The sequence below is a fragment of the Tribolium madens genome, unplaced genomic scaffold (genome assembly GCF_015345945.1).
Source record: "Tribolium madens isolate multiple individuals breed KSU strain unplaced genomic scaffold, Tmad_KSU_1.1 Scaffold_19;HRSCAF=116;Tcas5.2_LG9, whole genome shotgun sequence".
NCBI classification, from domain to species: Eukaryota; Metazoa; Arthropoda; class Insecta; order Coleoptera; family Tenebrionidae; genus Tribolium; species Tribolium madens.
The window spans coordinates 7,098,216-7,110,815 of record NW_025400983.1 but is presented as its reverse complement, the minus strand read 5'-3'; the positions used below and the strand labels follow the sequence as shown (position 1 = coordinate 7,110,815).

Sequence of the window (12,600 nt, the reverse complement as noted above, 5' to 3'; positions counted from 1 at the left end):
AAGTAAAAAAAGAACATTTTTGTTACAAAAACCTAAAATATAGTCTTAAAAACTAAAAAACTGTTTAGAAAATTTGTTGTTGAAGTTATAAAGTAAGGAAGTTTTGACAACTGTTTGGCATTTCTCAATACGAAACATCAGATTAATTTTAACAGATTTAAAGCAATTTGAAGGCTTATTGAGTCTAATTCGAAGAATAAAATGTTGTATTCAACTCGTCTTCGTGTAAATCGGACGTTTTATTCCAACTCGTGGTTTAATAATCCACTCGGTGACATTTACACTCAAACTCGTCGAATAAATAACTATTAAGTCGTAACGATCCTGATTATTTCTTCATTAAGAAAAATTGAATACAAATCTATGCACATATCACGCTGAGAATGAATTGAATAATACGACATAATATTATTATAAAACAGGAAATATAAATTTATTTTATAACAGATAATAAACATAAACTTTGAGTGTTATAGTATCTCGTTAAAGCTTCAAGTTCAACAGAAATTCAGGTTACCAAAGTTGGTGTAAAACTCAAGAACTACCTAAACTTAACTTTTTTGTTAAGCAATAAATAACTTGTACTATAGTACTATAAAAAATGGAAGGAAACAATAAAATAATAATTTGCAATTACTTTCTAATTAAGGATATGTTCCAGCGAGTTGATAATGTCTATTATTTGTTAAAATACGTAAGTAAAAATTTCTTTGCAAAAATTATAGATACGAAACCTCTGCCGCACCTGAAATTATTTTAAGTATACACGGTGTTTTAGAAATGAATTAAGATACCAACTTATATTTTTTTAATAAAACAACCCACATTTTTGGATATAACTTTTTGTCTTTCAGCTGAATGATTTGATTTCTTTTTGAAATTCAATACACAAAAACTAAGAAAAATAAAATTATTACTGCTTTAAAAAAAAGTAAAGTATATTAAAATTTTTAAAGTATTAGAGCCATAAAGTTAAAACTTTTTCCTTTTAAGTACTTTAGATTTTGTGTAATAATAAGTTTTAAAAAAGTATTTGTATTGTAATTTCTGAGATATACTGTGTAGTTGAAAATAATTTTTTTGCATAGTGATTATGAAAGTTTTCATTTCATCACGATTAATCGCATAGAAAGTAATACTTTTTTGAACGATTTCTATAGTTTTATTTCTATAGTTTCTATAGAGTTCGTTACAAAGAGCTCGCGATACATTACGATTTGATTAATCAAATTGATATCTTTTTGGTCTTTGGGGTTCTTGAGGTTATCACAATGCAAAAAAATGTTGTGTACAACTCGTTTAGAAAGTCCTTTTTTCACTCATTTGCTTGATTAACTCGGACAGAACCCTTGCTAATCAACTGCAAATTCGTGAAAAAAAGTATGACTTTCAAAACAAGTTGTACAAATAACTATTATATCAAACAGTAGGAAGAAACTGAAAGATTGATGTGTTAACCATTAGATATTAGTTTCCATTATGAAACGCATTTGAATGTTTTAAAAACGATGTTATAAGCATCAAATTAAGTTAATGTGTCAAAAGTTTAAACAAAGTTTGCAAGTTAATTTTTGCCCGGCGCATCCACCATTTCACGTTTTAATCGAGAATAATTTCATTTCTTGTCTGGTAAATATTTATTGTTGCTAGTGTTCTACTATACTATTAAACGTATCTCAGATTATAATTAGAAGTGTAGAAAACCGCAAAAGCAATTAATTCTCTTAAAAGAATTTCTCACAACCTTTTGTATTGCATCGATTCGACACAGCAAAACCAAATTTCCACAATTCTTTCAAGTTTCATTATTTACGACACAAACCTTTGTTTTATAATTACAAATTCATTTTTTTTCAATGTGTTACAAAAGCTTCCTACACCTCATTAAAAGTTAAAGGCTTAACATTAAAGGGTAGGTTAAATTTCACGATGGCATAAAAATCTGAGTATTGATCACCCGGAACGGAAATTCGCGCCAGGTTTACCAATTTCATTTCAAGAAAGTAATTTGTTGTTGCGGATCATTTTGCAAAATCGGTCAAACATCCCCATCAAATCCAAACTTGCTAATTACTAATCACCACACACCTTTCAAACTTGATCAAAGTTTTAACAAACCAAAATTATTCAACACCCACTAACAAGATCTAATCTTACGTTAAACACTATTTTTAATTTTTATTGTAATAGAAAAGCAACAATTTTTCGCACCTGAGGGGCGCTTGCGCCTTTAAAACACGCCCTCCTGTGTATAATGAGCGCGGTACACAACTTTTATTAATCAGAAAGTTGTCTCACTGTCACCCTTAGAAGAACCCACCTCTTTTACCGGAACAACAGGTGAGTTCGACGTGGTTTTTGCTTGCACTCCCCGCCCCACACCTAGCCACAATCACTTAATAAACGAAAAAATTAAATAATTTCACTTGTTTGGTGTAATTGTTTTGACAGAATTAACGGCCATCTCAAATAATAATGAGATTAGGGTGACCACTAGGGAGCAGGCCATTAATTTTACCGCTAATAAAATACGAACAGGAGCTGCTACTTTACTAAAAAAACATCATCTGTTGGGTTTATTTAAAGATATTCATGCGTGGTTGACTTTAATTTTCACGAGAGTTTTTGCAAGTGAAAAAATAGTAAAATTGGTTATTTTATGATTATCTGAACAAGGGAGTAAATTGTTTTAAGTGGTTGTTAAATTCATATTTTTTCAGAAGTTTCAAAACTTTGTAACGTTATATAAATAATTCACAACAGCTTTCTGCTTTTAAATATGAATGGTAAACCATACAAAATCACCACTAGCCAAACTTAACAAAACAAAGAAACATCAATATTTGCGTAACATTTTCATAAAGTTGTTTAAAAATAATTAGTATCCAAATTAAGGTAAAAATTATTTCAACGAGCAATAATTTTATAATAACAGAGCTTTGAAACACCTACAGAGACAATTTAAATTAGTTTTAATGCACCAATATGATTTGTTTACTTTTAATAAATAACTATCCCGAAAATCGCAATTGTGATAAAAAAAACAATATTTTTAACACGGCTACAATCAACAACTAAAATTAAATCCTGTTTGATTTTTCTGAAATTCAAACAAATTGGGAGTTATTTTTATGGACAGATATGATAATCCGATTTTGCTGATAGACTAATTTGATTACGGAGAGTGAATATTTGAAGGATTTATGCATGTTATGCAGCGTTCTTATTAATTTTGCGAATTATCGAAATATAAAATACAAAGCGGTGCCGAGGGGCCTGTCACATACATCACTGCTTTGCTCTAATGTGTCTTCACTAAGATGGATTTTTACAAAAGAAAATAAAAATTAACTCGATGTTTCTGTGATAACGCCTTTGTGTTTGTATTCCATTAAAAAAAATTCAGTTTGATAAGATATTCGTTTGAGGTTAGGGTAAAAAAATAATAATTTATCCAGTTTAGAAAAAGTCTGAATTTACTTGACACTAACGATAAGAGAGTAATTTAATCGCTGTTATAACAGTCAAGTTACGAGTTAATTTACACTCCCATTCATATACATATTTTATAATTTAATTATTTAAAATTAATCTAACCACCCAGCGGAAAATAAATTTGCTTAATTACTATAGAAATGATGACACGTTGTCACCAGATGAAAATTCTTAGTTACTCCAATATCAGTCGTAACAATGAAATCGATTCATAAATGTAATATTTGTTACTTTCTAGACATTCCTTAGTATTTTTGGTAAAATGAAACTCAGGATTATTTGCCCTAGAGGGTGAAATATTACGCTGCAGCTACAATAGTACACCGAGAAACGAGAAAAACTTTATCATTTGATATGAAACTAAAAATTATATATTTGTAAATTTAGGGAAATTCAATGTGAGGGAATTTTACAATTATTATACGTATACAGGCTGCGCCAAGAGAAAAATACTATGTAAGGTAAGATACCAGGAACATGGAAAAAATGTTAAAAAATTCTATCTATAAAAATTATGAGAGTTTAAATTTTGCCCTTTGACTCTTTTTATTTCTGTTGGAAAAATACTTTTCCAAGTTTTTTTGCTACAAGCAGTTAGAAGAGGAAACAAGGAAGCTGTAGCCTAAATTGTATCTCTGTTTAATGTTATTTGTGGCTTTTATTGGCAAAATTTTTGTACCTTTACCTTCAAAAGGATCGTGAGATCAGAATTTTTAGAACCACTTCTTAGTTATTCTCAGAAATCCAAACACAAATTTTCCAATAACATTCTTTAAGACAGCTCTTCAAGGGTTTTAGCTAATTTTGTGCTTTATTAATGAGAAATGTTAAAAATTGTATAATATTAAAAAATAAAAATGTTAAGTAAAGGGTGGCAAAAAACCTAAACATATTACATATTACACTGACAATATGCTACAAATAAGGTGTCACTATTTATGTCGATTTTTAGCATTTTTTTTATTTTTCAGTCTATTTTGTCTATGCCATTAGAAAAAAAAATGGTGAAAGACTCGGATGAAATATCCATAACAACAATTCTAAATTGTTTAATTGGTTGTTAAAAAAAATCTTTATTGGCCAAAATTTGAAAACTAAATTTTCATATTTAGGAATAACTTTATTTCGGATTAATACAACATTGACGTAAATTCTAAAATTTCTCTCTAAAATTTTATTGTTTTTTAAACACAGGGTGATTCAAAACTCTCGGACCATCTCTGGGGCGGTGATAAAGAATATTAAATTGACTCAAAAGTCCCCATGACAAAAAATTAGAGATTTTTTTCATGAGATGTAGCTTTTGAAGGGTTAGATTTTTGGGCTAAGTTTTTGGCCGTTCAAAATATGAATTTGTATCTTTTGGTATAAAAAATTCAACAGTAAATTAAATCCGACAACATCGGAAAAAAAAGAGCTAAGGTGCCTCAACATGATAATTTAGAAACTGTCAGTTCTATGAGTTCTGTTTTTTTCTCAGAAACTAAAGCTTGAAAAAAATTTGCAATTATTTTTAAGCTTAGCTGAAAGTCTTTTATTACCATTCGAAAGTTGTTGTGAAACTTCTAAATCACCTGTATAAGAAGTGGCCTTTTTTCTATTACAATATTTTATTTTAGCACCCTAGTTCCCAAAATTAAAACAAACTACATGTCAAAATTAAATAGCCTTAAAATTGTAATTGTTTCAAGTAGTGAAAATAGGTATCCTTTTAAAATATATAGTTGGCCTTCTTTGAACCAGCCTGTATTTAATTTGCACTTTGACGATAATGTAAATTAAAGTATGTTCTAAAAATGTTTATATTAAACTTACTAACTTTTACTACTCTGTGGAGATTCCCAGACAAGCTCTCCATTACTCCATTAGTGTTCATCAATGTTTTATATAAAATTCTATGAAAATCTTTGTTTCAATTTAAAAATAAGTGCAAAACATATCTCTACACTTATTCAATTTTCATATTTAAAAAGCTAAAAAGCTTGGGAGTTATTGCCCGTTGCTATTTGTGATCAGATAAGATTTTTAAATAAAATTGATCCAAAAAATTGTTTTCTGGATAAAAAAGCGATCAAAAGAATAACAAATTTCGGTTTTGATGCTTTCTGAAAGCTCCAAAACTGTTCTATAGAACCAATTTGCAATTATTATAGAAGAATCTAACTATTCCAGCTCCCCAATTGAATGAAAAATCAGTCAACATTGACGTAGGAGGGTTTGAGACATGCTCCCCACTTAGTTAATTACATTTTTCCGCAATTACCCCCGGGATTAGCCACTTATTAATTTTTGCGTAGATTTTGAGCAAAGTTCTTATCTTTCCAGAGCATTATTAAAACATCAAAGCTTAAGAAGGATAATGTTGGGAGTGCAAGTTTGGATTTTCGTAGGTTTGAGCACTTTAGTCAATTGCCAGAGCATAATCGAGGCCGGTTTAGAGCCTCTGGATGCGTCCGGAACCATCGAATGCCACCGGAGGATGTACACATATCGAGTGACACAATCGGACGAAAACGGCAAACAATGTTGGGACACACTTTCCGTTATGGCCTGTTGGGGGCGATGCGATTCAAATGAGGTATGGATTTATTCCACAATTTAGCTATTTCAATGATTTATCGCCGGTTTAATTGGAATTTTGTTCTTCACGATCGGAATTATTTGTCGACCGGACCGTAAATAAATCTCTACAAACATCGCTAATCCAAAAACGGACAACTAGAAGACGGATTAAAAAAATGAACGCTTTGAGGGATAACCGAAAAACTCAATTTAGCTCAAGAGGATTTTATCCCGAAATTTGCAGCCGGTTATGACGCATAAAACGCCTTCGAATTGTTTAATAATTACTGTTGTGATTTAACGGCCATCGCTCCATTTGCGCTTTTTAACAACCCATTCCATCAACCATAAAACGTAACATTTGGCGGGAGTATAATGCGGCTATTAATCGCAAAACAGCGATAAATAATCGGTTGTAGACGCGTCAGTTTTTCTTTTAATAAATGCATTTTTTAATTGTACATTAATCCCATCGTTGGGAGAATTGGAAAATCGTAATTACGGTGAAAATCCTTTAAGCGTTTGCAACGTTGCAAATGTGGGTCACAGAAGAACGACGCAACGGTGCGTGCTTTAGCAACACCGAAATTTCATGAATGAAGATTGGACTTAACACCGGATAATTATTTTAGAAAATTTTATTTACCTACTGGTTCGATGGAAACTCGAAATTACATCGAAGCTTTTTTCGTAGAGAAACACAAGTAGCGACAACTAATCATAAAATCCTCAATTGTATTACATTGTCGTCTAGGGATAAATAACAGGTTTTAAAAGTTGCATGAAAATGCAAAAAAAACTTATTAAATTTTAAAACGGTAGTTGTTTACACAAAACGTCATTTCCTAACGAGTTGATAAGCAACTTTTTATAACACCGGTATTAACATTAATAAATTTACACTGTTGCCCTGATTTTTTCCTACTTTTCTCAACCGAGGCTTATAGGTATTATAGTCAACAAGTCTGTTTTTTTACTTAGGGAATTCTACATAACTTTTTCTGAATTCGTTTTTAACTTCTGAAACTCTCAAAAGTTCTTTAGCACTCTAGTTTACCACAAAAAACAGGTTCCAATACATGATAAATATGTATTATTAAAAATTATGCACTCAACAAATTTATTTTGAAAATTCACCACTATGGGCTATTTTGATCAAAAATTTGATTGCGACTTTAGATTAGCAGTGTTAGTAGCATTTCACATCAAAATAAATACTTGTTTAATTTATATGTTTTTAGAAAAAAATAAACACTGAGTAACCCAGCCGCAATTTTATTGTTATTGATTGATAAAGTTTAATTACACATTTTATGTAGGAGTTTAACATTTTGTCATTTACCAATAATTTTGTATGTATTGTTTCGCAGTTTCGTTTATTTCTAACTTTATTAATGTAAATATACAGGGTGTCCCAAGTTTTAGGACCGGCACAAAAATAAATATTTCTAATTGAGAAAAAAAGAATTTTGATAGTGTAAACGTTAGAGGATACACTTTAATTTGATGTTTTCATATTGTAAATTTTTTTTGCGTATGGCAGAAAGACTTTAAAAATTAAATTTGGAGAAAAAAAAAATCAATTAACTGGAATATTTTCTACAATATAATTTTTTTTATTTGTTTCTGTGTTATTTGTGAAAATAGAATAATGATAAAGTTGATAGGTTTTATCAATATTAAAATGTTCATTACTCAAAATCTATCAATGTTTACATTATTCAATTTTCACTGTTACCATTAGAAAAAATCAAGAAATTTTATCATGTAGGAAAGATTCCAATTAATTAAAATTTTTTTTCGAAATTTGGTTTTTAAGGTCTCATTGACATACGGTAAAAATTTTTAGCACCAAATTGAAGTTTTAATCTATTAGAAATATAGGATGCGCCAGAACTAGCGCCCCAGAGAAAAATTTCAAGTAAGATAAAATACCAGGAACATGGAAAAAAATGTTAAAAAATTCTAACTGTCAAAAAATTTTGATATTTAATTTTGACATTTGACATTTTTTTATGTCTATTTAATAATACTGATAATCTTGTATATGTTTTTTTACAATTATTGAGTAAAAGTACAAAAATTTTGCCAATAAAAGTCACAAATAACATTGAACAAAGTTGCAATTTAGGATACAGCTTCCTTGTTTCCTGTTCTAATAGCGTGTAGGAAAAAACTTGGAAAATTATTTTTTCAACAAAAATAAATATAGTCAAAGTGAAAAATTTAAACTCTCATAACCTCAAAATTTTTATAGATAAAATTTTTTAAACATTTTTTCCATGTTCCTGGTATATAAGGTAATATGGCATTTTTCTCTGGGGCGCGAGTTTTATGTATGTTTTATGACCTGTAGCAGTATCAGATTTTTGTCCCGAATAATAATAATTTTTCGTTTCCTCAACTTTTTGAAGATTAACTCTTTTCTAGATATCGGATTGGAGATTCCCGTACAAAAAGTCGAACCATCCCGTGTGCGTACATTACGGCCGTAATCGCTCAGTCGTAACACTAAGACATTGCGAAGAAGGCGCTAATCCTTCGGCTGCCAGATACGAGTATTTGGAAGCTGCAGGATGTAAATGCCAACAGTGTTCTTCCTCAGACACCAGTTGTGAAGGTTTAAGATATAGACCGCAACGTTCCCATCCGGCGTCTCTTGGTTTCAGAATTAATTAATTTCAAAACGGTGTAATTAATATACAAGACGTCGAAAAGAACGCGAAATTACGACTTGTGTTTAAATTCTCTACATTATGCAATTATTGTTATTAATTTATGTTAATTTCAATGACTGGATTAGGCTGGATCCAGATTTTTGCAACTAAAAATAATTATTCTGACTGCTTGTATATTAACAATCATAGGTAAACTCAATGAATAAATTATGAGTCTCTATTTTTATAATGAGTTACATAAAAATAATATTTATTTATTTATTGCAAAACTGTCTATATGTACATTTCTCAGTGTTCGGACTCAGTCAGTATTATATTGTAAGTAAATGCTATTATAATTATTTAAGTTTCAATCAATAAATTATTTGAAGTATTCTCGAGCAACTCTTTATATTATTTGGTTCCCTTTTTTCACAAAAAATAAGGGGATTAAAGGATGAGAAAGCAACAAAGAAGCCGCCAACACATTTTTAATAATGCTCCAGATATTTGCACAAATTTAAATTTTATTAGGTTCATTTTATGAAAACCCTGGCAAGCTAAGTGACTTGTAATGAAACATATTTATTTACCTAACAATGATAAAAATTATAAAGCTATTTAGAAAGGTAAGCGAAATGAGCTCAAAAATCTTTTCATTACAAAAGCAAGATAAGCAACAAAAATAAAAAAATGTAATATCGTATAATTTTTTCTCCCCATATTAATCATCAAAAGAATAAACAATATTTTAAATGGGTATTTAAATTGTTATTTCCTACGATCTTAACAGAAAGTAAGTTTTTCCACCCTAACAGCAAGAACCTCCCAAAAAGGTAAATATTTTACCTCCCATATCTGTTAAAATTACAATAAAAATCTACACAGAGATAATAAAGTCCTGCACAAAATTCATAGCTCCGCCATTCTGCATTTTTTTTTCGAAAAATACTCGAATAGGTCCATCTTAAAAAGGCACTAAAAGCCATAAAAAGCATTTCAAAAAAATGCTGAATAGCGGGGGTATGAATTTTGAACTATATCATCACTCTGTAGGTATATAATTTCTCAGGGAAGTAAAAATTTTACCTCTTTAATGACAAAACTGGCATAGCAAGACAAATTGTTAGTTTTAAAGTTTTTCTTGCTCTGTCGTAGGCAAAATTAAATGTATTACCCTGACATAAAATGTCATTTCCTCCCGTGGTGGTTACTGTCCTCTATAACTTCTGGAAAAATGTGTTTCCAATTTCCAAATACGTCGATTTTTAAATTTAAAATTGAAAATACTATTGGTCTAATGGACTAATTGTTTAGTTGCATTAATTTTACGTTCGCTCGGGTGAACAAAAAGTATAGATTTAGGCATTTTTTTAATCATTTGCTTTCAGAAAATATTAATTAATAAAAACTAAAGTGCTTTAAATGTGATCGCGTTTTGAAAATGTAATTTTGATTTGTTTTTGAGTTATGCGATTTTTTTTCAGTTATTCGAATTATTTTTCTACAAAAATTAAATAAAACATAGATTCTTGTAATCCTTATATCATTCCCTTTGTAAAAAAAAGTTTTATAGTAGGTTGACACCTGAAAAACAAAAAAACATCCGATTTTTTTAAAAGTAATATAACATTTTTTAGGAATCTATTCATCAATTATTTTTTTGCAAAAATAAATAGTTTAAGTAAAAAAAAACCTTTGGTCCCATACTTTCTGTTCATTTTTTGGTAACGTAATAGAATATTTATTTATCTGCCAAAAGAACAAAAAAAAAGAATCGTGAAATCGTTTGCAATTCACGAATTTTTTTGTCAATTTGATAATTTAATTCAGTGTACCTAACCCAAATACTGAATTTTTTTTTTCAAATATAAGTTTGACTGACCACATCAATTTGAAATGAGTTTTATATGTATAAATATCATTACAATGTTTTTCTTTTGGTTTTCCTCTTTTGTCAAATGTATTTCACTATTTCTTAAAACTATTTCATTTGATATATTAATGTCAAAGCGACGTAGGTGGGAAATAGTTTTGAGAAATAGTGAAATACATTTGACAAAAGAGGAAAACCAAAAGAAAAATACTGTACCTCTACAAAGCTAAAATTTCAAATTTTTTAAATAGTAAATTATTTGGATTATTTAAATATTAACTTGAAAACAATTCTTTGTATAGAAAAAGATTTAAATAATAAATAGCCAAATTTTTATTATCATTATCAGATTTTGTAACAGAAAAATATTTTTTGTGATAGAAGTTCGAGATGGTACAAGTTTCAAAAACATAAACACAAAATCCGAATGCATAAATTTATTAAACACGCCGAAGCAAATGAACTTGAACTAAAACTAGCTAATGAAATAATGTAATATGCCACAGCTTTAAGAACTAATCAGTAATCACCTAACTATGTTTAATAAACAGAAAAGTTCCATTCGAAAAATTCAACAATTTGATTAAGTGCGTTCCTAATAGGAAACTTTCGAGCACACAGGTCGCGTGCATTTTTCCAAATTAATTAATGGAATAATGGTTGAAAAGAGAAGGGTGTGGTGTGACACTGAACACGTCTCTCGAGAAAACCAGACACAATAGTTGTAAACTATACGATCTATTTTTCAGCACTTAGCGAGTCTATTATCGACAAAACTCCAATCTCAAAACACTTTATTTTATTTTTGAAAAAATCAAATTTCCATTTAATTTTGAATAATAGCGACGGACAATTAACCTAAATAACAGCCTCGATGGCGTTCCTGGGAATTGATTAAAAGCTGACCAAAATGTAGGTCCTTGATCCTATGATGAGGGACTTTGTTCGCCCACACTTCAGCCAGCAATTAACCGTTCACCAGGTGTGATACACTTAGAAGGCGCTAATATATGCAGTCCCACGCCGGCAAGATTGTCAAGTAATACAGAAAGCTCTTCTCGATTACTCGCCTGCATCGAAAAACTCGTAAAATGGATCGTTTATTCGTGCTTAACCACAACACGAATATCACTTTCCAATATCAACATTTTAATGTCGGATCGGAAACTATCCACTCCAAAATAAAACATTAACAAAACGGTTATATTCTGACAAGAAATGTTAAAACTCAGAGAACAGTTGAAAATATCAAAAAAATCCAAATAAAAATTAATCTTAAAACAACTATTTTACTGATTGAATAATGTTAAAAATGAATCAGATTTATAAAAAGAACACTGATTTTTCATTATATTACTTTTCTAATGTAAATATTATAATAAACTAAAATTGTAATAACAATGGGATAATATACAATAAGTTTCATATATAGTAAGTGGTTCAGAAATTTTTCTGTAAAAATAAGTATGTAGAAAACCGATACATCTACTTAATGTTTTATGTTTTACTGCATCTTTAATTTAATACAAATTTTCTAAATACTTTTAATGTTGTCATAAAAATGAGTGAATTTAAAAATATGACGTAATGTGATGAATGATATTGAAAATGTAACAGCTTAAAAGGATCAAAGAAAAAAGACAATAATCTGATATTTTATTTACCATTAATATTTCATGATGTACCCTTCTTGTTGCTCTTAATGTAATTTCAGTTTTTTTTACATAAAATAAATCAAATTCGTTTCTTTTACTGACATTTTTTTAAATATGAAAATTTCCCCCCAAGATTTTTTTTATAAACTGCTCCACAAAATTTAAATTAATAAATTATTATAAAATAAATCAATAATTAATTAAAAGTGATAAAGACAGATATCTTTTTATTTTTTGTTTTTGCCGGATTCCACAATGCTTAGAAGAATAAAATTTGTTTGTTGTAAAAATAATGCAACTTTCTTAACTTTTGTGGAGCAGTATATTGTTGTCTAGAAAATTATTTAAGGTGGTA

At 29.2% G+C, this 12,600-nt stretch overlaps 1 protein-coding gene across 1 annotated transcript; it reads left to right on the top strand.

The window, feature by feature from the left end:
• The first annotated feature begins 2,301 nt into the window (after positions 1-2,301).
• Positions 2,302-9,028, top strand: LOC123015269 (thyrostimulin beta-5 subunit). Its single transcript, XM_044414912.1, has 3 exons — positions 2,302-2,340; positions 5,821-6,073; positions 8,488-9,028. Exons 2-3 carry the CDS (start codon positions 5,855-5,857, stop codon positions 8,734-8,736), a joined length of 468 nt encoding a protein of 155 aa, XP_044270847.1. The 5' UTR covers positions 2,302-2,340; positions 5,821-5,854; the 3' UTR covers positions 8,737-9,028.
• Positions 9,029-12,600: the final 3,572 nt, after the last annotated feature.

Excerpts from the sequence above, each read along its gene's own strand:
- LOC123015269 (XM_044414912.1), top strand. The coding sequence starts at position 5,855 with ATGTTGGGAGTGCAAGTTTGGATTTTCGTAGGTTTGAGCACTTTAGTC. Across the intron at positions 6,074-8,487 it reads GGCGATGCGATTCAAATGAG|ATATCGGATTGGAGATTCCC; the intron begins GTATGGATTTAT and ends ACTCTTTTCTAG.